Source organism: Lonchura striata, chromosome 1A (genome assembly GCF_050655825.1).
Source record: "Lonchura striata isolate lonStrDom1 chromosome 1A, ASM5065582v1, whole genome shotgun sequence".
NCBI lineage: Eukaryota > Metazoa > Chordata > Aves > Passeriformes > Estrildidae > Lonchura > Lonchura striata.
The window spans coordinates 13,392,459-13,417,794 of NC_140741.1; the positions used below are offsets into that span (position 1 = coordinate 13,392,459).

A 25,336-nucleotide genomic window follows, 5' to 3' on the forward strand; every position below is an offset into this window, starting at 1 on the left:
AAAGGACATCAGCTAGTGTACAACACTGACTTCAGAGCATTTCCAGCTAACACTTACTAGTTCAAGGTCTTGTCTTCTACTGGTCTAGACTTCTGGAGTTGGCATGCCTTTTTCTTCTTTTTGAAGAGGATTAATAAATCAGTAAACATGGCCTACATAAACATTTTGGAAGCCACGGTTATGAAGTGAGCAACCTCTACCCTCTTATCCCAAATTAAACTTCACCAGAAAATTTGCCTAACTTTATTTGGTTTGTCACCTCTATGAAATGCTGTGCCTGCAAGTCTTCCATTTGTTTATTCTGCTGGAGCTGGCAAAAACATGGTGGTTTTGAGTATTATTTAGATATTCCAAAATTAAAAGCATTGCTAAGTTAAGAGTTAAGGCTGAAGGGCATACAGCAGGATACAACTACTACCACACTCACCACCAGAAACCACACTCTTAAATTTCAACTGAATAGAGCACCTCTCTTGTGTTGTATTGCTCATCTTAGTCTCTCACGCATCCCACATTCAAAAAATCAGGAAGAAAAGCTCTATTTTAAAATGCAAAATCAAATAAGCAGTCACTGGTCACAGTTAACCTCACTAAACCTGCATATTGGGTTTGTATGGCCAAGTTTTGGTTGGGGAAGTACTAGAGGGATGGGTTCTCTGAGAAGGTGCTGGAAACTTCCCCCATACCCAGCAGAGCCAATGCCACCGAATCCAGGATGGTCCCATCACCGGCCAAGGCTGGGCCAATCAGGGATGTTGGCAACACCTCTGGGATAACATATTTAAGAGGAAGAAAAGTTATTGGGAGGAAGCAATCGCAGTCAGAGAAGAATGGAATAAGACTGTGAGAGGAACAGCCCTGCAGACACCAATGGCAGTGAGGAAGGAGGGGCAAGAGCTGCTCCAGGATTCCCCCTGTGCCCCTGCAGCCAATGGAGGGCATGAGGGGTGCACAGATCCACTGCAGTCCCTGAAAGAGCCCTTGCTGGAGCAGGGGGATGCCCAAAGGAGGCTGTGACTCTATGGGAAACCCCACGGAGAGAACAGCCCACACTGGAGCAGGTTTCCTGGTAAGAAGTATGTCCCTGTGAGGGACCCAGGGCCTGTTCCTGAGGGACTGCACCCTGTGGGGACAACTCACACTGGAACAGTTCATGAAGCAAACATAGCCCATAAAAAGGACTCATTTTGGAGGCAGAAGTTAATGGAAGACTCTCTGGTGGGTGTGACCCCACAGTGGAGCAGGGAAAAGACTCCATGAGGAGAAAACAGTGGCAGAACAAAGTGTGATGAACAGACTGTAATCCCTCATCCCAACTCATGAGCCTTTTGCTGTATCTTGTCTCTCCTGTCCAGTTGAGGAGGGAACTGACAGGGTGGTTTGGGTGGGTGTCTGACCTCTAGTCAAGGTTGCACCACCAAAGCGTCTATTAACTTTTGCCTTCTACCCTACTCTACTTTCTCTGTATTCTCCAGTCAAATACATTTTCCCAAGACTGCTACATATTTTACAAGTTCAATCTAGTCACTCTATGTCCCAGTGATTTACAATAACTCTCTTCCTATCTGATCCAGACACAGCAGTGTGCTCACACAGTTCCAGCCTCCTCGTTTCAGAGGATCTACCCCTGCACTCTGCTTACATACCTTCATCACACCCCCGATTTCTCCCAAGAACCTTCCCTTCCATGTTTCATATCTCAAATATAGGCTTCAAACAGCTTCCAGACAAAAGACAGTGTTGAGCAAATAATTATGCTGGGAACAACAGTATGCTCAAGCTGGCCTTGGTTTTCCCTATTTTATTTATTGCTGCACACGCCAGATTTACTGACTGAGGACTGCAGAAAACTCCAGATTACAGTCATTTTACCAAGGGACAGTAACCTATGGCAAAGTCTGTGCATCTAAATTATCCCCATACAACCAGTCATTGTTTGCCACAGGCATGCCAAACATTCAGCAATTCCACCCCCTCAGGATACCTGGCTGCCATCTTCCTGTGCCTTCCGGATGATGTTCTGCCGAGAGTCAATCCAGTAGAGCTGCTTATCCAGGGGATCGTAATCAATGGCTCGGACATTGCGGAGGCTGTGGATGGGGAGTATGATATCTGGGCTCTGTTGCTCATCTACCACCATGCGATTAATCGCGTTCTTCTGACTGAACAACAGAAAGGTGGTAGGAGCTGGATGGGTTAAAAAAAGAAAAGGGGTTGAAAGGGTTACACATGGCAATAAAACTGGGCATTTTTATGTTTAAGAATGACAACTACAATCCATAACCAGACATTTATTTCATTCCCCTTTTCCCTCTTCCTTTGCCAAAACCAAACAAAGAATCAAAACATAACAATCCCAACCTCCGATGAGTACGAAAAGCCTTTCAAATTAACTTTTTTTACGATAAATGTCTGCATGTGAATATGATAGGCAAAGATCAGATTTTTTAAGTGGCAGGACTAGTGAATGCAAAGACCTCTGCCAAAAGCATCTCAAAGAAGAATGGTCAATTATGCCTCTCGAAGAACCGTCCATTTTCTTTCTAAAGGGGTTTCAGGGAAATGCAGTTCCACTATATTGAAGTTGAACCCTTTGCTAGGTGCACTTCTGCTTGCAGAGGAAGGTGAGAAAAAGCCAGCACTGGTTCCTTATTTAGATGTTTCAGGGAAAAGAGATTGACAGTGGTTCAGTCCTGTTCCTACAAATCTTTTTTCTGCCCCTATTGGAATGAAACAACTAATTTACAGGAAAGTTTCTTAACTGTGTGTGAGGCTGTGTTTTTGGTGAAAAACGCATTTGCTCTTCTCAAAGCTATGTATCTTTTCTAGGTGGTTATCTGGGAATGACAACCTATAGTGAGAAAAAGAAATTTGATATTCTGCCCTGCAAAAATTTCCCAGAAAAATGTTTGTTCTTTGTAATTAGAAATACTGTCAAAGATTTCAACACCCCACACAGCTGTAGTTTATCAGCTGTAGTTTACAGTAAGTGCACAAAGCATTTAACACATCACTGAGAAAAATTACATAACTGGGTCAGAAATCAGAGAAGTGAAAGCATTTTCCTTTTTCAGAGGGTTCTTTTCAATAATGCTCTACCTGAAGGTACTGCTGTGCAAGATGGTATAAGAGCAAATTGCCAGAAATGCAGCTTAAAGACTCCCTGAAGTTTGTACAATCAATTCTCTACAGCCCAAGTCTGTAGAGAGATTAGCAGTGGGCCACTGCATTCATTTATCAGCCTGTAAAACAGGTAAGGCAGCACCTGGGAAAGGGGAGGAAGCAAAAGTCTCCTAGAGAACATCATCGCTTTGCTTTGTCATTTTAATATACACTTTGAACAGGTATTCTGAGTGCTGGGGAAAAAAAAAAAAAACAAACAAAAAAAACCAAACAAACAGCAACAAAAAAAAGGTAGGGAGGAATTTCCTTGTAAACCAACACACTCTCTCTGAACATCCTATAACAATCAGGCCTAATTGCAAGGTTGCAAGGTATTTTTGCTTTCTGAAAAATCTGTATTTTCCCTCCAAGCACTTTCTGAATAATTTAAGCCTTCTACTTAGCACTAAACTGTGTAAGAAAGCAAAAAAAAAAAAAAAAAGAAAAAGACAAATTTATATAAATATGTACAGCAAAATAATGGATTCAGAAACATCAGAATTCTTACCAAGAAATTACAATAGAAATGGAAAAGGAAAAAACTTAAGGTAAAACAATGCAGGTAAACATGTAAACACCTAAAATTATTTCTACTCTTCCCCAAAGATACCCTCTTACTTTCTAAGACTGCCTGGCTTACAGCTTTGAATTTATGGCTCATTATAAAAAGCAACAGCAGAATTTTTTCCCTTGAGACTCCACATTTCTGAAGCAGTACCAATTTCAGAAATCCCTTTCCAGTTTTCATCATTTTCCCTCCCAACAGTCACATATTTTAACTGTAGTTTTGGAAGCAGGCAAATGGAGTGCATCGAGTATGTCTCCTGTGTAACCCTGCCTTCCAACTTCATGACATGTGGTAGGTATGAAGAGATCTCCCCAGAGTATAATTAAAAGAACCTATGCATGCATGAGCAGGGTATTCCTGAAGGGAAGACCTCCTAGACGGGGCCTGGACTAATAATGTTCAGGAAGTACATAAGCAAGTAATACAGGCAAAAGAAAGTTAAAACAAATCATGCTCCAATTATAGTGTCCAGAAAAAGGAATTAAATTATACGCAGAGAGGCCTAAATCTCCAATTAGCTACAAATGAGAAGCTGGAAATTTCCCAGGTTTGAATATAGCAGAGGAAAACTCCTGATACCACACAAAGAGCCCTCAACTGTACCATGGGGAAATGGTTCTGTTTGCTCGCAATGTATTTCCTATATTTTGCTCCTTGCTCTGCTTCAAGGAGCATTTTCACAAGAAAAACATGACCTTTGATCATTCTGCTACTTTTTCTCCACTGGAAGCCAAATTCCTCCACCTAGAAAATCACAGTCACTAGCAGAGAGATGCCAGCTATGCCTCTTACTTCACGAACACATGAAAGTACCAGGGTGCAAGAATCCAGCTGTCATGCAAGGGGCCATTGTAATAAAAAAATGAGGGTTGAAGTACAGAACACAAGGGGAGTAGAAAAGCACAGTTTTTTGAAAAGTATGGTTTTCAAAAAATGCCATGAGGTGGCATTTCTGCAACAATCTGCCCAGCTTTCGGCTTTAAGACAAAGTTGGATGTCTCTGCTCACGCATAATGTGGGTGAGATACCATCTGTCTCTCTGTACCACGAATCTCTTCCCCCACTGACTAATGTGAATGACATGAGTGGAAATCAGCCATCCAAAGTTGCTGCCAAAATTATAAGAGTTTCACTGCAGCCAGTTATTGAGAGATGGATAAATTATTTGGTTAGAAACTAATTACACACAGCCTGAGGGGCCTTGCAGTTTCTATTCTGCACAACAATAAAGAAAAATGGGGCTTGGCTGCACTGAGATCAGGAACAAGACTGCTGGGGAAGCCATGGAGCCCAACCCATTCTCACTGAGGAAAAACACTTGTAGAGGTCTGAGAGTGGCCCACCTCAGCTTCTCATCAGCCAGCTAACACAGCTACTACAGAATGAAATCCTGACCCCATAAAAGCTGCACGAAATCTAGAATCCAGACTAAAATATCACATATCCTTTATGCCAGGAAAGACTAGGAATACATAAGCAGATAAATAAACAAGCAAGTAAGCACTTGAAGAGGGTCTGACAGAGAGACAGAACCAATACACGTTTACATGTTTAGCTTTCGTGTTTACACATATGTAGCTAAGCCACTGGAAAAGTTCACTAACAGCCATTTTTTTTTTTTTGCTTTCAATATCCTATGTTGTCTTAAAATTCAGTAAGATATTACTACTGGAAAACTGCAAAACTCTTCTTTCCTCCAAGTACAATGCTGGCATGGGTTACTAAACACATCTGCTTCTGTATTTCCTGTTCATTCCTTATGGCTTACCACTGCAGGTCCTGTTGTCAGAGTTCAAGGAATAGTGAGCTGGGCAGCCACAGACAAACCCTCCCACGGGGACTGCCAGGCACAGGTGAGAGCAGTGCCCATTGCTGGAGGCACACTCGTTCCAGCCTGCCTGCCGGGAGGAGTGGAAGACCAGGATGTCCATAACGTAATCCAGGTGGCCCTGGATGATGGTTCGGTTCTGGCCACTGGTCTTGTTGGCTCGTTCGATGCTGCGCCGGCTCCAGTCTGTCCAATAAATGTAATCCTGGTACTGGGTCAGGCCAAAGGGGTGAGGCAAATCATCAGCTATGATCTCACGGTCAAGGCCTGGGTCCAAAAAGAAGAGAGAGAAAAAGCTGAGTGACATGGGCACAAGCAATGTACTGTTGGACATGTCCCCTGCCTAGAAAGGTTACCACGCAATTACTTTACAGTTACTCTTTCATCATTACAACAGTAAATTACAAAGTAATGTACAGTAGTCAAAAGGAATCTCAGAGTCTGTCACAGAAACGTGCTAATCCTGCTTGCCATTCACAGAAAAAAAAGTAGTTTACTGAAGAAAAAAATTATCAGGGTTCTCAGAAAGATTCTGTCCTTTCCTTCCTTTCCAAAACTGGTAGAATGCCTCTCAATCTAATGCAGGATCCTCACTGTATTTCCAGTTGAGCATCTCTTGGCACTGCACTTTACCCGCTGCTTATAAAAAGAAAATTGTTGAGTTTAATGAAATACTACATTGCATTATGAGAAAAATTAAATGTACAAGGCTAAAATAACTTGTCTCTGGAATATCACAACATTCTAGAGCAGACAAAAAGTCAGGACAGGAAACAGCTAATTTTGTATACCATGGAAATGTTAAGAGATATTAAGAAACAGGATGTGGCAGGGGGAAATTATTTCAACTCTGTTTTATCAACCACTTCATTACCATGGTACCTCCTGCTGTGTAGTCACATAAAATGAACAGATTATGAAGCACGAAGTCATTGCCTCTTTGCACACAGAAGTCAAGGATACACAGCCCCACAGGCATCTGTGCTGTCACCAGCCACAGGCACAGAGAAAAAGAAGCTCTAATGCTGTTTCCAGTCCCACATTTCAGAGGGAAACATGGAGCAGGCCTCCACCTGCATACCAAAATATATTAGAAGCTGAAGAAAAGCTTTTCTATCACGCATAATTCCCATATTGCATTTTCCTGTTTTGATACTTTTCTAGCTTTGTTGCACTACTGCAAGCATACTGTTTAAAGCAGACTAATTCCTTTAGCATTAAATACTGGCTAATTATTAATGCTTAAATATTGGCTATTGTTAATGCTAATCTGAACAATTTAGTATACAACAAGGCAGCTCACTCCTGTGAGTGCTGAGAAGTTAAAACAAGGTGGAAATCTGAGAGGGTCTAGGTCTTCCACACAGTACTCTGGAACAGTGAAAGAATAAAATATTCCACCTCCATTTAGCTGCAATAACCAATTTATAAAATCATCACAGACCCCAGCACAAAAGGACTCTCCTGCTGATAAACACTAGCCAGGAAAATGTCATTAACATGCAGAATACAGGGCAAGAAAATGCCTGAGGATACTAACAAAGATATAAAATCAAATTGTATTAAATTACATTTTGAGTAAGATGTTATCTTCTTGTTGACTTTCTACCTTTGCTATGTATTTTCTAGTGCTCTTGAGAATAGCAAAGCAAGACTCTCCAAAATACTACAGGATGACATATTTTTCCTACATATAACTGGAAATATGTATACCTTGCATAATTTTAACTTTCTGAGCAACCAAATCACAAGAAAATTGAGGCCATGCTAACCACAGTTTTACATGAACATGAATTACAGAACCAAACATTAAAGGCATATGAGGTTGGGAAATTTTATTTTTGTCTTATGATGTGCATCTTTGCATTATTTAAGCCACAATTTGCCAAGAGGGAGCTGCAAAAAGCAGCATTACCTCAGGATGCTGCCTAGGTCTCTGGGGCTCACCTAACATGTTGGAGGACTCTATCAGGTTGGTGTCCAGGTCCGTCCAATACAGGCGCCTCTTGGTGTAGTCAATGGTCAGGCCGTTAGCACGTCCCACATTTGGCACCAATGTGGTCCTCTCACTGCCATCCATAGCAGCTCTGTCAATCTTTGGCTTGCCACCCCACTCAGTCCAGTACATGAACCTGATTAAAGATTCAGAAGAAAGAAAAATTATTGCATTCAATCCAAGAGAACTCAAGAGGAAAATCAAAACAATAATCCTTAGAAAGCATAAGAGAAAAAGAAGAGCTGTAAATTCAAGCATTTATGAAGACTCATTGTGCTAAATTAGGTTGTTTTTTTTTTTCCCCCAAAGTAGAGGCAAGACTCTTGTAGTGAAGAGTCAAGTTTCCTCAAAATGCTTCCAACATTATTTTTTCCCACTTGGACCTGGATTTTCACCAGCAAGTTCTGTGTGACAGCACTTTGATAGTACTAATCCATGTATGTCATTTAAAAAGCAGAAACTGGCAGTCAGGCAGCTTCATTTACACCTGATTATTTAGCAGGGTGTGTTTCTAGAGCACTTAATCTTCTGTTTCTAGTCAGTTGTCTCACAAATGAAGGAACACAAAAAGGTAGATCTGCAGGGTACTTTTGTTAATAGGTGCTACTACTCATGTTCACACAACTAAGTCAACCAGTCATGTACACGAGTGTCCTACATCTCAGCCAAGACACACAAAACTGTATGGCATTTCCACTGGAGCAAAAATACAATTATTACACACTCACATGCCAGCTTATGCCTCATTTGGAAGAATGACAGACTTGCACATGCTTACATTTTCTTTAGGCACTGCACAATAGAGTAGGATGTATATTTGTATATTATATATTTGATGGCTAGTTAGTCACTTCCAAAATATGAAGCTGATACCATTCCAAAATAAAAGTGAGAGGCAGCTATCCAATATTTACACCTTTTGGGGCTTTAATAACTCTAGTAACAACCCCCCCAAAAAGTCTTTCAGTTGCAGCCAACTGCACAATAGGAAAGGTTACTTCAGAAACTGATGATCAGCAGGTAGAAATTCATCAGACATCAAGAATACTTGCAAATTTCTCTTAAAATTTTTGCAAGTACTTTGTGTATACATTTTACAAGTTGGACACAGCACAGTGTCAAATGTTAGAATTGCCCCCTATGGCAGCAATGCCTTGAAAACTTCCATTTAAAGTATAACTATACAGTATGCATATTGATACAAGTATGCATATATATATAAGTATACAGCTATACTATTGCTGTAAGGAAAAACAGGCATTCTGACCCAAGTAATTTTTTTTCTGATCTGTAGTGAAGAGACAAAGCACTGAATGATGATAATCCTTGGGAAAAACCTACTTCCAGTGTAAAACCAGAATCATCCATAGCAGCCTTTTGTTACAAATGAGTAACTGGATCTAAGAATCTGATGTTGAATTCTCATCCAGGCAACCCCTGGCACATCAGGGCTGAATCCAATCTAGGATCCCAGTGGAGGTGACCATTGCCACCACCTTGTTGAAATAAAGCAGAAGGAATGTGTTTCAAGTTCTCTGCATTGCTGTAGCTCTCACAGTGTGACTGGGAACTGTGATAATGTCATAAGCCTTGTAAATTTAGCTCATTCATTTGGAAAAAAAATGCAATATTGGTATAACCTCAAAAAGTTTTTGCAGTAATTAGTTATTGTCAAGTGAGTGTTTCAGGGTAGAAGAGCTATTTCAGAAGCTGAATAGTTAGCTTGATTTGCCCCATTCCTTCCTCCCTCTCCCTGTTTATTGCCCTACTTTTGCTATTACACTTCAACTGAGAAGTATCTTCTCAGAAAATCTTTCATTTGGGGCATAGGTGTATATAATTGTTTCCCCTCCTTCTCTGTCCTTCTTCCCTTTTCTGTACAAACTAAAAGGTTTCCTTATCTGAATAAATAAATACCTTCCTTATGCTCAGATATAAACTTTGCTCTCCCATCCTCAAATTAAAAAATTTAATACCTTTATTGGACCCTAACTTGTGATAAAAAGAATCCTAAATTCTAAAATGATAAATATATTCCTTTCAAAGCTATAGTCCTTTTCTAAATAATGAATTCCATAACCCTAAAACTACTTTGATTCTGTCGTTAATTATGTTATGTGTAGTAAATATAATTCGTGCCATTCCTTGTATGAAATATGTAATATTGGATACTTGTTCGATTATGCCCGTTTGTATTAGTTCCCCCCGCTGCAGACGAGACTGGATGTATATTGGAAAGTGATTTACAAGTAAAAGGATGTGGCTCGGCCAGGAGATGGGCCATGTCTGGACTCCAGGTGCTGACCATCGGGACTCCAGGTGTTGATCATCGGGTGCTGATCATCATATAAACAGCCCAAGATGGATATCATGGAAATCCTCAGACAAACACATGTGAATGCAGCCTTCCCGTAAAATCTCATCAGGGATTCACCTACTCCGGACACTGAATTACTCCTCCTCATCACCAAAAAAGAAATTCTTATTAACCTATGGACTCTTGTGAGAACCCCAGCCTTGCTCTGGGGTCCCATGTGGTGGTGAAATTTCTCCTCCAACTTTTGATTCCAAAGAAAAACTCCGCAGGCTCTTGCTGTTCGGTCTCAAGGCAGTTTATTGTTAGTTATCTAAAAGATTGTCTTCTCGGGCTGTGGCTGCTTGGTCAGCGGCCTGGGCAGAGGCACACACACACCCTGACATCCTCTCTGTCTGCTGTCTTCTTCTTCTCTCCCCACACTCAGGGCTGCTGCTATCTTTTATATGATATATTACGTATTACATGTTTATAGTTTTCCCCCAATACCTACTACCTATATTACCAAGTGCTTTTCTACTCTAAAGCAATCTGTGAGTGCCAACATCACCAAGAACATAGAGGCAAGGAAGAAGAAGGAGGAAGAACAGGATCAGCCCGCTTTCCTCCATCTTAGAACTTCTGACCCCCATGTACAAAGTAAAAACCTCCCTGTACAAGTGTTAAAACCCCCTTGTACAATACTAAAAAAAATTTCCCCTCTGTTTTGTAACTACTTTTACTATACTATCTAACCTTTTGTGACTGCTTGTTCCACCTCCAAAGTTGGTAACTCATTCCACGGCTCAAACTCAAAATCACAGCTGTTTCCAGCTGCCTGCCAGGGTCTAAAATGCTTCTGACCAAGGCCTGGAACCTCTAAAAATGTCTGAGAGACATTTTGAGTTCCCACAGACTCTGAATAGAAGAAAAGACTGATTGCTGAAATCTTGGCCTCAGGCGGAATTTTCCCTATAAAAACCGCTTGGGCCAGGATGGAGGTGTGTGGGCATAGGGGAAAACCTCTCCTGAGGCTGACTCCTTTTTGCACACAGAGGGCTGACCCCGGGCTCAGCACTGTCTTTTTCCGTGGCTGGCTAGATAGAATTTGACCGCTAATAAAATTACTTTTATTTTTAATCTGGCTGAATAAATTCTCATTTATAACAATCATAAAACTAAATATAAATCCCTTTCTAATGAGCTGCTCTCTGGGGTATTTTTTTTTTATTTTTAATGATCATTCAGGACATTAAGAGTGTCTTAATTTCTCTAAACTGCCAGGTTGTATATTCCGCAGCTCAGTTCTCTCAGGGTTTACAGGCAGTGCTTAACTACCATGCTCTAGAGGAAGCATTACAATGTTGTTTTTCACTGTTTATAAACACAGAATTAAATCAGCAAGTTACCCCTCAGCAGGGTCGAGTGCCAGTGCCCGGGGACTGTCGAGGTCTTTCCACACAAGCACCTGGCGGTGCTGGCCGTCCAGCTTGGACACCTCGATCCGGTTTGTGCCAGTGTCAGCCCAGTACAAGTTCTTCCCCAGCCAGTCCACAGCCATGCCCTCAGGATAATCCAAGCCGAACTCCACAACATGTTCTAGCGCACTGCCATTCATAAATGCTCTGCTGATGGTCTGCATGAATACAAAGATACACAGGCAAATTAGAAAACTTACCAGCCTGTCACTGGGCTGCTTGTTTTCTTTGTTGAATTTTAAACACTTTCATATTTTAGACATCTCATAGGAAAGAGTATCTTACAATATGCTACTTATTTGTACAGCAAACAATGCTGCTATTCAGAAGTAATGATTTATTCCACTCTGTGAATGTATTCTGTGTCAACTACAATAGCATTTCACTGGGGAAATAAATGGGATAACTAGTCTGGTTGAATGAAGCATCTACATGACCAAGTGACCTTAATAACTCAGTGCCAGCTTTGAGGGGGAAATATTTTAGGTCTCCCAGGACTATACAAAAGCATCAATGTTACAGCATGGAACACTATTTAAAGCAGCCAAATGAAAAAAAAAGTGCAGGATAGAACAGGAACTAGAAAACAACTGAACAACCGATGAGCTCAGTAGCTTCAGTACTGATGGCTAAATTTAATTTCACTAAGCACAATCTCTTCTTGGATTTTTATTCAAAAGTCTTTTTTAAACTCTGCCATCAGGATCAGCCTGTGGTAGCAGATGCAGCTAGAATACCATTTTAATAATATATTAGAGTTCAGGCATTCCCTGATAAGCCTGAAAATGCTAGAATAGTACAGAATTATTTTGGCAAACATGGGCCACCTTTCCATGTCCTCAATATTCCTATCTGCACACATTTCTTATACTCACAACTAATCAGAAGTTAAAAAAATCCCTGATTTTGGTTTACCTCCCAGTTTGAACACAATCTGCTAATTATGCCAGTTTGTGACAGCACACAGCAGGGCAGTTTACAGATCAGTCTTCATGTGTATCACTTACACAGCTCAAAAGAATATCATGCTTAGGGAGCTCAGCCAAGTCACCACTTGCAGACTCATTTAAACTCTGTTTTCAACTACTGTGATTCTCCAGTTGCAAAAGTCCATAAGTTATTGTTGGCATATGTCTCAAGTCAGTTGCAGAAAATCTAATTAAAAACGAAACTCTTTTACATATCCCTTGAATTTTGTAAACCCCATTAATCAACCTGCTCTTAAAGATCTCAAGGAGCATGTAGTAGCTTAATAGCCAACATGGACTAAATCTCTACCTTCAGTGAAATGTCAGTCCAGTAAATGCGATTGTCTGTCACATCAAAATCCAGAGCAGAAGCTTCCTTGACCCCAGTGAGCGGAATAGCAACGTTGTTATTGTTGGTTTCTAGGGAGATGCGCCTGATGTCTGCTCTCCTGGAAAAGAGCAGGAAAGCTTCTGGCACGATGCAGGTCTTCATGTCGCTGATGAGCTCCAGGCCAATGGGGCAGGCACAGCGAAGGCCTTGCGGTCGGTACAGACATAGGTGGCTGCAGCCACCGTTGTCTTCTGCACAGGGGTTTGTACCTAAGCAGACAACGAGAGGAAAAGCAACCATTGCAAACTGACTGCAGGTGAAAGGTGAAGCTAGTACTCACGTGCATCAGCCACACTATAAGTCCTCCAAGCTAACATGCAGTTTTTCTCCTTGTATTCTCTGATCAAATTATTTTTCATTCATTTTCTGTAATACTTTAGGCAGACCTTACTCTCCTTGGCTGGAAAGCCAGTGATTGTTTTCCTTACGCCAAGAAACAAACCCAGCACTAGGGAAAGGGATTTGTGCTTCACCAGCTACTGATGATCCAAATTCACAGCACAAGCACTGAATGCATGGTAAGTGTATGTTCTGCTGCCTTTTACAGTACACTGGTCCAGCTACATACCCCCTTGCATTCCTGCAGGTAAAAAACTTGCAGAAGTATTTTCACATCCATTCAATGGTCTCTCCAGGATGCACGCGAAGCAGCTCTTTTCAGTACTCACTTATGTACCTGCACATGCTGGAAATTGAACTAAGAGAGGCTTGGCACTAAGAAGTTCAATTGGCCAAACAGTTGAAAAAAGGGCTGCATTCAAAACATGCACCCCTTGGGGCATCAGCCACACAAAGATACATATCAACTATATTTCACTTGTTTCCTGCAGTAGAATCCAGACATGACAGTGAGAAGCTGCAAGCTGCAAGTATCCACATAGCAGGATACTCAAGTATTGTGATGAGTTCTGTGATGCTACAATTATACTGCTACCATTGTTTGGATAGCTTAGGATAGGCAATTTAAAGCTAGATGCTGCTTTTTACACCACAAACGCTACAGGTCAGGAAGTACTTCTAGGTATTTTTAAGGATAATTTTCTAATATTAATGTAAAAACTACTGAATGGACTAAAACTGGCTCATTCTTAGCTTTTGCATACTAGGAGCACATGTTCAGCTTGATATTCTTCCAAGCTACAGAACTTGGAAGCTCCTCAGAGAAGACCTAACCCACCCTATCAAGCTGCAGCCTGCAGTCATCATACCATAGGACTGAATTCTGCCCATTTCTAAAACTCTGCAGTACAGCACTGCTGACATTTTCTATCACATTCTCCCTTGGCTGATTAGCAGACCACTCACCAATGATCTGGTGTACGTTGGTGGCTTTCAGGCCCATCAGATCAGGTAGCTGATCGATGATGATCTCTCTCTCTGCCGTGCACTTGTGCACACGCTCAATGCTGCGCCTTTGCCAGTCTGTCCAGTAAATGTAGTCTCCCAACAGAGTGAATCCAAATATATGAGGCAGCTTGTCCTCCACCAGGACTCTCCTACCAGTTCCATCAGCATTCATGACCTATGAATATAGACAAACTTTTCAGATGTATAGAACAAACCTGCCACTATTTGGCAGATTAACAAACTAGCTGCTCCATGCTCAGACTTCAAATTAAAAAATAATCTCCTATGCATTATAATGCTATCAATGTTACACAGTGCCCTAATAAAAAAGAAGAGGCTCTTTATTAACAGGTACTTAGTCTAAAAGATTAATTTAGAAGGTTAGTCTCATAACCAGATCGTAATGTGGAATTATGACACAACACTTGTTACCTTTGCTTTATGAACTATTATTATGGAATAGTAGTTACTCCTGTTATGACTCTCTCATTTCTGACATGAATTTTGGTTTAGTTTTAAAGAGGAAGCACTGTGTTTTACACAAATGAAGACAAATTTGTAATGGCCAGAGAGTTCTGGCTCAGAATCTTCTAGTCCACAGCCCCTCCCAAGTGAGCTTAGTCCATATTACAGAGAGCATTAAGAGGAGACCCCACACAAATACTGGGAGGCAAACAGCGAAGAAGATCTACAGAGTATATTTATATTCCCCTGTCTGAATAAGGAATCAGTTTTACATTCTTCAAAATTAAGTACAGCAATTTTTTTTTACTACAAGGAACAGCTGTAGTCTGTAAATAATTACATGCCTTTGACCAAGACACTTAAATTTACTGTGTCATTTTTCTCTACTGTTAAAAAGGAGTAATACCTAACTTCCTTAGTGATGCACTGAAAGGATTAATTACACATATGTATGCATGTTCAAGTGATCAAGTGCCTTATGAATGTCAAATATTATTATAAAAATTACCATACTGACAGGAATAGAGTCCCATGTTTTAAGGCAAGCTTAAAAATGGTTCCGTGCTGTTATGAACAAAACAGCCTGACTGGGATACTTGGCTTGAACTAAGTACGGACATTGAAATGTTAATTAGCCAATTGCTCCTGGGAATCACCTACACCCCCACCCAAACTAGGACTGGGATGCAAAATAATCCAGTGGAATCATGGGAGGGGGTTTTGGGGATGAAAAACACCCCAAAATGAAAAAGAGGGGCACAGTGGAGGGGGCTGGATGGGTGTGCTGGTTGGGGAAAAGGGAGCCCCATCCCTAGTCTGTGTTTGACCTGTCACCATAACCTGCAGAGGACCAGACTGGACTGGGCTGTGGGAAGCAGGCACAAGGAATCAGACACTCTACCTGGTGTTACCAGGAGGGAAGGAGAGGGATAGCTGCTGCTGGATCTCGGCAGCAGGCTTTGCACATCCCCCCACCCTTTGGCTACCAGTGTGCCAGGAGGAAAGGAGAGAGGATGGTCTGCTGGGACTTCAGATACAGACTGGACACCTCTGCACCTCCGGCTACCAGTGTGCCACGGAGACTCCAGGGACAGACTCTGCATGACTTCTCACCCTTTGGCTACCGGAAGAAGCTACACCACCCCCCTGCCAAGCTGACTTTTTAATAAAGAGCTGAACACTAATAAAGGCATAGACCCTGTTCATTTCAGTGCTGCAATTTTTCAGAAAAAATCCCTCTGAAATATTTCTACTTGTTTCAAGGCCATAGCTTAAATTTATAGTAGATATACCACTCTTCCAAAACCAGGAAAAAACTTCCAACAAACCTTAATATAAAAACTTTCAGAAGTAATGTGATTCATAAAATCCAAGGTAGCATACTAATACCTGAAACATCCTTCCCACCATCCAAGCATGTTCTAAGTAAGTGACTGGAAAAGGGGTGGTTTATTAAACCACTGTTTTCAAATCTCTCTCACTTATGGAATAACCGCAAACAAATCTATATGGCTTCCCGTCCTTCTCATGGCTCAAACTCAAAGACTTATGCAATGACAACCTTCAGGATCAACTGGTTTAGTATGTCAGACTAGAGTGATGATAGCTGGTGGCCAGAATATCTTCCCAGATCACAAGAAATGCTAATTTGGAGCAACTCTTACCCAGGCACATATGAGAAGAAAGGAATAGAGAAATGGAACTGAAACACACACCTTTCCCAGGATACAGTGTAATAAAATATTTATAAATTCCCTTTAAATGTGGGAAAAAATCTATAACCTTCACAATTATTCAATTTCTCCTTAAAACTATACCTTGTCAAACTTCCCAACATTTTGGCACTTACTCTTAGTATATTAAAATAGGAACTGAATCTTTTTGTGCACATTTCCCTAAAGGGACACTGCATATTTGCTGGATTGTAGGAATAAGCTCTGTATTTACTTTTGAAAAAAGGTCATAATTACTTAATGGAACTAGCTTACCAAAACTTTTGAGTCCAGAGCATGCTTCTACAAATGCACTAATGCATGTGTATCTCAAAAACAGATAACTTGAATGTGGTGACTTGTTTCCCCCCTCCCCCTTAAACTACAGAGATAAGCCATTTGCAACTAATTAATACATGACAATTAGTGATTGCTGAGCAGACCAAGATACGCAGAATGGAAGAATGTGGAAAAGTGAACCAACTAAAACCACACAGTAATAAGCAATAAAGCACCACAATCACCAAGTATCGTTTTTTTTAAATTACATTTTTTGCCTTGTATTTATAAAAGAAAGAAAATTATCTATTTAAGGGAATTTAACTACTGGCAAAAAATATTAGTTGGAAGGTGTGTGGTGCAGATGAATTTTTTTCGGCAAACTTTAAGAGCTGTTCAAATAAGCTTCCCCCTATACTGAAAAGAGTCAGGCAAAGAGAACGGAGAGTGCTGGCATTGTGCCAGTGTCAAACCATGACACTGCTTTTAATTAATTTTTGGTTTGACAAATAAAGGCTATTTTGAAACATAGCTTTACACCTCCTAGACAAAACATGCCCCTTTCTGAATGTATTTACATATACCTGTCACTCTGCTCCCACTGCAATTTTACCTGAGCACATCTGTACTATGTTGCCTAATATAAACATTTGCCCACTACCACCACATATATATACACACACAAAATACACACACACACACACGGTAGCAGTCAGCTACCACCACACACACACACATATATATATATATTTATATATATATTTATATTTCCATGGCACCATTGACTTTGGCTGCACATTAGGTGATTTCAATAGAATTACATCCATTGGCTACAGAATCATAGAGTCTGGTGTAAGGCAGAAGGGAAGTGGCAAGGGATGTAGAGGTGATACATACAAGAAGAATAAAGCAAAAAGCAACAATCACTTAACAACTACTTTCGAGGGATTTCAGCATCATCTTTTTACATACTCAAACTTAGACAACAACCAAGTCCCTGGCTATAATTCTTTCTGGACTCTTTCCCCTTCCCCAGCTCCACATGGATCAGCTCCTCACAGCGAAGCCCCACAGAATCCCACACACATAAACCCACCTTCAGCTGCTACAAGGCAGTGTCTCCAGAGGTTTATGCTGCTTTTAACCACAATGTGGTGTGAGTTTCACATTCTGAGGCCATTCTGAATACTGCAAATCACACTGAGAATATAGGCTACAACAGGAAACAGATGTGGTGCAACCTCAAACACCACCTTTACTGAAAGAGCAAGTAGTTCCATGAGAAAAAGGAAATTAAAAGTGCAAAAATTCAGACATAATGCCAGATATCCTGCTTGGAGAATAAGGGCTTTGTTTATCTTAAAATAATAATGAATGTAAACCTACAGCCTCATGAACATACAGCTTATTCAAAGTAAGTGATTTACTACTGAAAATGTGGTCACATTTTAAAATTCTGTACTTAGTGTAGTACAGGAACAATAAAATAACTTTGAAGCACTACTTCTAATTTAAAGTTTAAAGACTGGAATACACAATTACATATTCAAGCATCTTTCTTGTTATTAGAGATCTTGCATTCAATTCACTTCTAAGTACCAGTAATCACTGGGATAAATAGGCTAATGCAGTGAATCTACTTTTTTGATAATCTGGGATTTGAATGTATGGTAGTTTAAACTTGTCACTTGACTGCTTTAGGTCTAGAGTTTCATCATTAAATCTATCTCATTTATGAAAGCCATGTTCAGCTGTGCGTAGAGCTTGTGCTGGGACCCTGGCAGAACTGCAAACTAGCAGTCCCCTCAGGTCCAGTGCACCAAGGCCAGGGGGCAGCAGAGACTGAGCAGATGTGCACTGGTCTATGTGCACAGCACTGAGGACATGCCCATCACAGAAAACATCTGTCCCTATTGGGCTATGCTGAGATCAATCAAGAGCCCAGTCCTACAAGGTGTCAAGACTGAGATGAAGGTGGCAGAGTACAGATCATTATCTTTCATCTTAACTCCTAAGCACAGTTGAATGTTCAATATAGAACGACAGAATCATAGACAAACCCAGGTTGGAAGAACCCCTGAAAGATCATCTGGTCCATTTTTTTCAGGGAAAGAGGCCTAGATAAGATCATCCAGCATCCTGTCCAATTACGTCTTGAAAACTACTAGTAAGGGGAGGGACTTGACAACATGCCTTAGTAAAGTATTTCTTTCTTGTATTAAAATGAAACCCCCCTCAAGGCACCTTATATCATATGCCCCTGTCCTCTCCAGTGTGGTACCAATCCAGGTACTGGGACAGCCTCCCTCCTCCTTCCTGAGTACTGGAAAAATGTGAGCCTTCTTTTCCCCATGGAAAAGAGACCAAACCCATTCTGTCTTTTCTCACAGGGTGGGCTCTCATAATTCCTTTAGGTGCTCTCCACTCTCCCTGCATCTCTGTTGAACTTGGGGACTAGAGCTAGACACAGCTACGTGGGATGATCGATGTCCCTATGGATGCAGCCCAGGATCCCATTTGCCTTCATTGTACAGCTGCATACTGGCATAATTTGCCCTCAGTAAACCTGCATTGGCTTGTCCCAACAACCTGCTTCCTTTGGCTTGCAGGTTTCTAGAACTCTTTCCAGGGACTGGAATAAGACTAATGGGCCTGTAGCTTCCCAGGTCCTCTTTTGGATATACTTGTAAATTATAGGGAACATGTTAAGTATCATGCATGCTAAGCTCTTTCTCTGGCTGATAGGAGCAGAGGAAGTAAACAATCAATGAAAATTTATAAACAACACCTGGTAACACTATGTTCAAAAAGTATATTACTTGTGAGCATGGAATAGGCCTCTGTGATGGACTGTAAGTCCCCAGCTACACTACAGCATATTGCCAAAACATTATTTCTTTCACAGACACACATCAGTAAAACAAAAATCCAACCCCCCCTAAAACAAACAACTCTTCCAGTAAAATCCATAAGTTCCTCTAATTTCAGATACTTGAATCTAAGCCCTGATTTTTAAAATCAATAGCCTGTTTTTGGACAAACGACAGATACCTTAGCCATTATTGATTCCTGAACTTCAGCATCTTTACTAATACCAGCTTATTCATCCTCAGAGGCCGGAAGACTTCACTTAATATGCAGGACCTCAATTGCTCTGCTCAAGTACTACTGCCATCACTGCCCCAGCTCTACAAAATCTGTATCAGGCATCACAGCTGGAAAGCATCTTCCCCTCTTCCCCCACTGAGTCACAGGAAGGATGCAATTGTAGCATTTATCTTTCTTCTGGAAGGATAAAGAATTAGAAAGCCTTCTGACCCCGTGGCAATGCTTTGCATGTCATGTATCCCACAAAGGCAGAGCACACTAGCTTGTGGTTTCCTTGGAACATGTTAAAATATATTCTGTATATATAGGTATGGTTTACCTTACAGTATGCATAAACCCCTGACATTTGGCACACAGGCTTCTATGATGGAAGTGTGTGTCACCCAAAACAAAAAAAAAAAAAGCTAAACTCTTCCTGAGCAGACCTTAAATTCTTAACTCATTCCAGTGACAACTTGGGTTTCTCCCAATAGTTTAAAGCCAGACGAAAATAATCAGAAAGCATTACCACCTTCACAATTTCAACATGGGTCATGCTAATGCACCACAGGAATAGATACAACTTAGAACAATGAGGTAAAAAGGGGAACTTCTCATGAGTTTGATCATTAACACTGATCTACTTAAGATGCTCGCAAGAAAGCATTACTGTAGAACACCCTGAAATACTGAATTCAATACATTCCAATATACCATGGTGAGCAAGGCATTATAACTGAATTATAATGAAATAATTTAGGAATACTCACACTCAAGGCTTAGTTACTTCAGCACTGATTATGCAGAGGTAAATAGCGACATATGCTGTCTGATGCAGCAAGTAACAACACAGTTCATGGCAATGCTAATCGGGGTTCATCGTCTACCTAAATGCACATGAATCTTACTTTACAAGGAAAGTAAGATTAATTAGATTTATTTGGTTAAAGAAAAGAAACTTGGGCAGCACCTCTCTTAAAAATAACTCTAAAAGATAGCTGGAATGCCTTCTAATCATTATATTTGCATTTTTTCAGACTGTGTTTAAGAACAACATATTTTGAACTTCTATAAGCAACATAAAACAGACTGGAATGATTTTACTGTTATGGTTGCAGCAATATCATATAATTAACACATCTAATTAAATGCATTTACTGCAAAACAGCTGCTCTAAGAGAGAAACAAAGAGATATCTTGTCTAAATTTCCAGTGTTATTAGTTTTCCCTCTTAAAAAAGTCTTGATCAACTATACTCTCTTCAAGCGAGCAACTCAAGCTTTCAACTCAGTTTGAAGAAATTATTCTGTCAGTGTCATTTACTCACTATTAACAGCATTTCTCCTCAATTCTAAAATATTAAGGAATGAAATGGAAAGTCCTCTCTTCATTGTGGTGAAGAATCAGCTGAGGAATCAGCAGAAGGGATCCCTGAAACCCTTTGGATTTGCCTAAGAAACCAATGCCTCCAGCCAAGTCCATGATTTCTTACTGTTAATTGTTTTATAATAGCCATTAACAGTTCCTAATTTAACAGTTCCTCAGCACCCTCAGTTTACTTTAAAGCTCTAACAATTTTTCCAAAGAATTCAAAATATATTTTTTCTGAGCATGGATAATATTCCTAATAGGACTGCCATGAAGATATATATGTACAAACAGTACAGAGATTAACTTCATAAACACCCTTTCTATCAAGCTACACACACTGCTGTAAGGTAATTTCTTTCACAACAGGACAACTTTCTTAGCTCACTGACCAATGCCAACAGCAGAAATGTTTTCTCCATGATGGAATTAAATTTTAGAAACAAGTGGTTGAGTTTTTAATGAAATGGTTAAAGTCAGGTAAAGTTACAAGTAGGCAAGGAGATTTTAGAACCATTGTGAAAATCACAGATGACATCTCCTAGGTAATCACATGCAGCACAAACAAACTCCTGCATTTGTAAAGAACAGGCTAAGACAAAAAAATGAGCCAAAATGATAATAAGATGAGAGATTTTCATGAGGTGGAAGAAAGGAGCTCCTCTGAAAAAGACTCAGTAGTAAAACACTTTACTACGGAGATTAATTTTGGAATGTAATCCAAAGGGTGGAAGCAATCAGGGAGTGTTCTGTTACCTGAGCATTGGCTGTGGGGGCAACACAGGAAACTAATGACCACATTTTGCAACTTACTATTTAGCAACTAAGACCAGTGAGCAGCTACACACAACACTTTGCAAAATGTAAACCAGACTAGCCAAGACCAACCTGAAACCTCACAGTGGGTTTGAGCGAACAGTTTTACAAGATTAAGTTCAGCACAGCAACTTCTGGTGCTCTTGCATGTGGGCAAAAGCCTCTGTGCTCTTCTTTCTCAAGGTTCTTTCTTTCAGTGCCTTGCACCAGAAACTTATTTTTCATCTGTTTTCTACCTAACCTGATGTTTTCCAGACTCTTTAATAAGTGACTATAATAGGTTTTTTATAGAGGGGAAAAAATATGGAAAGTTTTCTACTGTTTTACCAAGTCCAGGTGGTTAAGGGAATAGTGCAGTGAGAGACTCCAGCCAGTTATGAGATACATTTCAATTTTGGTGGCAGTAAGCTTTCATGTTGATTCAATTGCTCCTGTTCACTAAATCACTTCGATTCCAAGGGTCTTGCATGTCCAAGGGCTTGGTTTTCCACCTTTTTCCACAGACTCTTTGCCACACTACAAGATGATGCATAGTACCAGAAAAGATGTTCAGATTAAGACTACAAAATCTCACAGCAAAGTAAGAAGCCTGTGTGAAGAAAGCTAAATCATTCATGAGAGCAATTGGAGGTCAGGTGAATACTTCCAAAGAAGCCCAGGTCCAAGATCAGTACAAGGTTTTGTACAGCAGTGCAACTCAGCTTGTGAAAAGGGGAAAGAAACAAAGTCAGAATTTTGGAGATTAAGGGATAAGAGTCAATTGACAAACAGTACTCATCTGAATCAGAAACACAGACAATAGCTCAGAATCTCTTCACATTACTCTCTGGCTTGTCATGAAATATTTGAAGTATGTCAGACTCAGCTGAGCTGATGACTCTGGCTGTGTCAGTTTGAGGGATTTCAGTGTTTTCTCTTAGGTAACTGATACTGACTGCTAGCAGGGGCTTATTGCTTTCTAGTTGAGACACCTGCATAAACCAAAATATAATTTCCTAACTCCAATATGAAAATCTGGGAAGCATGTATGACATGAAAGTAGATCCAACAGTTATATTCCAATCAGCCATGGGGACCATGAGGCTTTCAGAGCTATCAGCAGCAAAGCAGGACTGCTCATTTTTTATCAAAGGTTGTAAGAAATGTCTCTGAATTCCCAGTATGAGCTAGTCAGCACAACTTTCTGCTCAAATGTGTCTGGAGTATGGGTACGTGCCTCTGACATGGTGATTCCAGGCTCTCCTTAGAGGTAACAGAAAAAAACCAGTGCTTTTAGAGTAGGACTCATCTAATATATTCAAAACATTTGCAGTGTGGAAGTGCTGATTTCCAACATTTTTATAAAGGCAACATAAAGGAAATGTATCTACATCTCATGAGATGAAACCCACAACAGATTTCAGGATGAATTGCAGATCTATGACAGAAGAACCATTTGAAAACTGAATGCTAAAATCTTCTCCACGTAATTTTTATGGCAGTAATTTCACTTAGAAAAGTACCATCTTTGGTATTCAGATCAGAGAGTCAAGTTGCTCTTCAGCAGGAGCTCTGGCTCCATCTCCCCAGAAGCTTCCTTCAGTAGTCTCTTTGGTAGGAACCTCTCCCTGTCCCACAAAGCATGACAGTCTGTGGATAGCAGATCCCTCGGGACTTCTTGGAGAACTCCTCAGCACAAGTGGCTTGTAATGTAAGGTCTCAATAATAATACTTTTCATATCTGGATTTTGTTTAGGTAATCTCAATTTATCAAAAGTAATAAAAAATTATCTTTTAATGTTCCAAATTTTAAACTAGCATGGATGTTTAAAATGTTTCTTCTATTTTATTTTTGCATTACAACACCTGGGGTTGACTAGATATCTCTAGAGGTCCCTTCCAACATTATGATTCTGTGAAAAGGTACATCTCTAAGTGACAATTCTGTAGCCCCATGTTCGAAAGTCAAAGTAAAAAAAAGGAATTTTTTTTTATAAATAGTAACAAGCTTTCAGTGTCATGAGGTCCCAACTCAGCATTGGAGTCCACGACCATTCAAATCCTTGTATCCAGCTCTGTGATAGCCAGGAGACCTTACTAATATGTCATCTATGGCTGTAATTTGTTTGCTTTTTAATAAAGTTTAACTATCTTGGTCAGCATCACAAAATTTAATTCTTCCTTAAGTTCATTCAGAAGTTCAAAAGAAACCTCTCAAATGAAAATGACACCAAGTATAAACTAATACTGGTTTCTTTTTTATTTAAATAAATCCTTACTCTACTACTAATTTCCAAAATCTATACTTTTTTCTTAATACAGGCTTAGCAGGTGTTAAGAAATAGTTGGAAATACCCCAACAAAGTAAGCTTTAAATTTCTGAAACTGGGATGGAGTACAGGGATCTGTATCTACCCACTACAGTACATACTTGTTTTTTGTTGAATGAAATTCCCAAGTTCCACAACTATCCAAAGCAAAAGTAAACAGCAAAGCAACTTCAGGTATTTGTTTCAACTACCTTACTTCTCATACCTCCAAGAGTTTAATGCAAGTACACAAAAGCAGCTGTGTTCAAGAGCTAGGAATATAATGAATTCTGCTTCTGAATTTTCAAACCTATGCTTCAAGTGGGCTGGATGGGGTAGGATCAGTAACCAGGCTTTCACAGTACAAAGACAGTATGTATGAGACAAAAATTCTCAGTCAGAAAATAATTGATATATACTTAGAAGACAAAATTTCCTTATTAGGGTGGCAGTAAAATTGAGTGAGTTGTCATCAGAGGAAAATATAGCCCTGCAATTTCAGGATTAGAATATGAATTAGAGCATTCTCTAGATGCCAGGCTATTAGCTCTTAGGTCAAAGACAAAAATACCCTCTCTGTTCAAGATTTCTGTGCTCTACAAAGTCTCAGCAGCATCTGCTTTTCTGTTGTCCAGCAAGGCAGAGTTCTGAACTCTGGTGTGTACTTAAACTGAATAACAGCAGGATGTAATACTTTCCATATTAATCATGAGGATTAGAGACAGTAATGCCAGACATGGCTAATAGATCTGGGAATGCACAAACACTTCAAGTTGGAGCTGCACTCAAAAATCACCAGATAATGGTTGGATCTGAGCAGGAGGTACATCCTTTCTTTACACTCATTGCTAGTAGGTGTTAGTGGGTGTCATCTCTGGCTCTGAGAATGGAGAATAGAATAGGAGAGGATAAATAAAGAAAAATGAAGCAGAGATTGAAAAACTACGAGAAATCAGCCATATCATCATGACTTCCCCTTAACACACACACAGCCACACATGCGTGCAGCCATTTATAATTGCTTCATCAATACCAGCTTTGCTGACCATTTAAAAATCCAACCTATGCCTTAAAACAGGTAGTGTATGTGCCAAGAACACAAATATTCACTAGAGCAGGAAAACACAAGACCAGTTCAACAGAGCAGATCATGCATTTTTAACCTCATAGCATGGCAGGAAAATGCTTTAAACCTGTAGCAAGTCAATGAGAAATCTTCCCCACTGGTAAGCACAATAGCAGCCATCCATTTCAACAGAAGTTTATCAGCAGTGAAACCTGACCGAGATA

At 40.2% G+C, this 25,336-nt stretch overlaps 1 protein-coding gene across 6 annotated transcripts in view; it reads right to left on the bottom strand.

Annotated features, from left to right (window-relative positions):
- Positions 1–25,336, bottom strand: part of LRP6 (LDL receptor related protein 6) — a 133,744-nt gene that overhangs the window by 27,546 nt on the left and 80,862 nt on the right. For all 6 annotated transcript variants that reach the window (XM_085568169.1, XM_085568168.1, XM_085568167.1 and 3 more), the window contains 6 exons: positions 13,990–14,206; positions 12,604–12,893; positions 11,257–11,483; positions 7,506–7,690; positions 5,499–5,825; positions 1,985–2,187 (listed from right to left, as the gene is read on the bottom strand). In XM_085568169.1, coding sequence (XP_085424295.1) covers positions 1,985–2,187; positions 5,499–5,825; positions 7,506–7,690; positions 11,257–11,483; positions 12,604–12,893; positions 13,990–14,206 — 1,449 coding nt within the window. The remainder of the gene's footprint in view (positions 1–1,984; positions 2,188–5,498; positions 5,826–7,505; positions 7,691–11,256; positions 11,484–12,603; positions 12,894–13,989; positions 14,207–25,336) is intronic.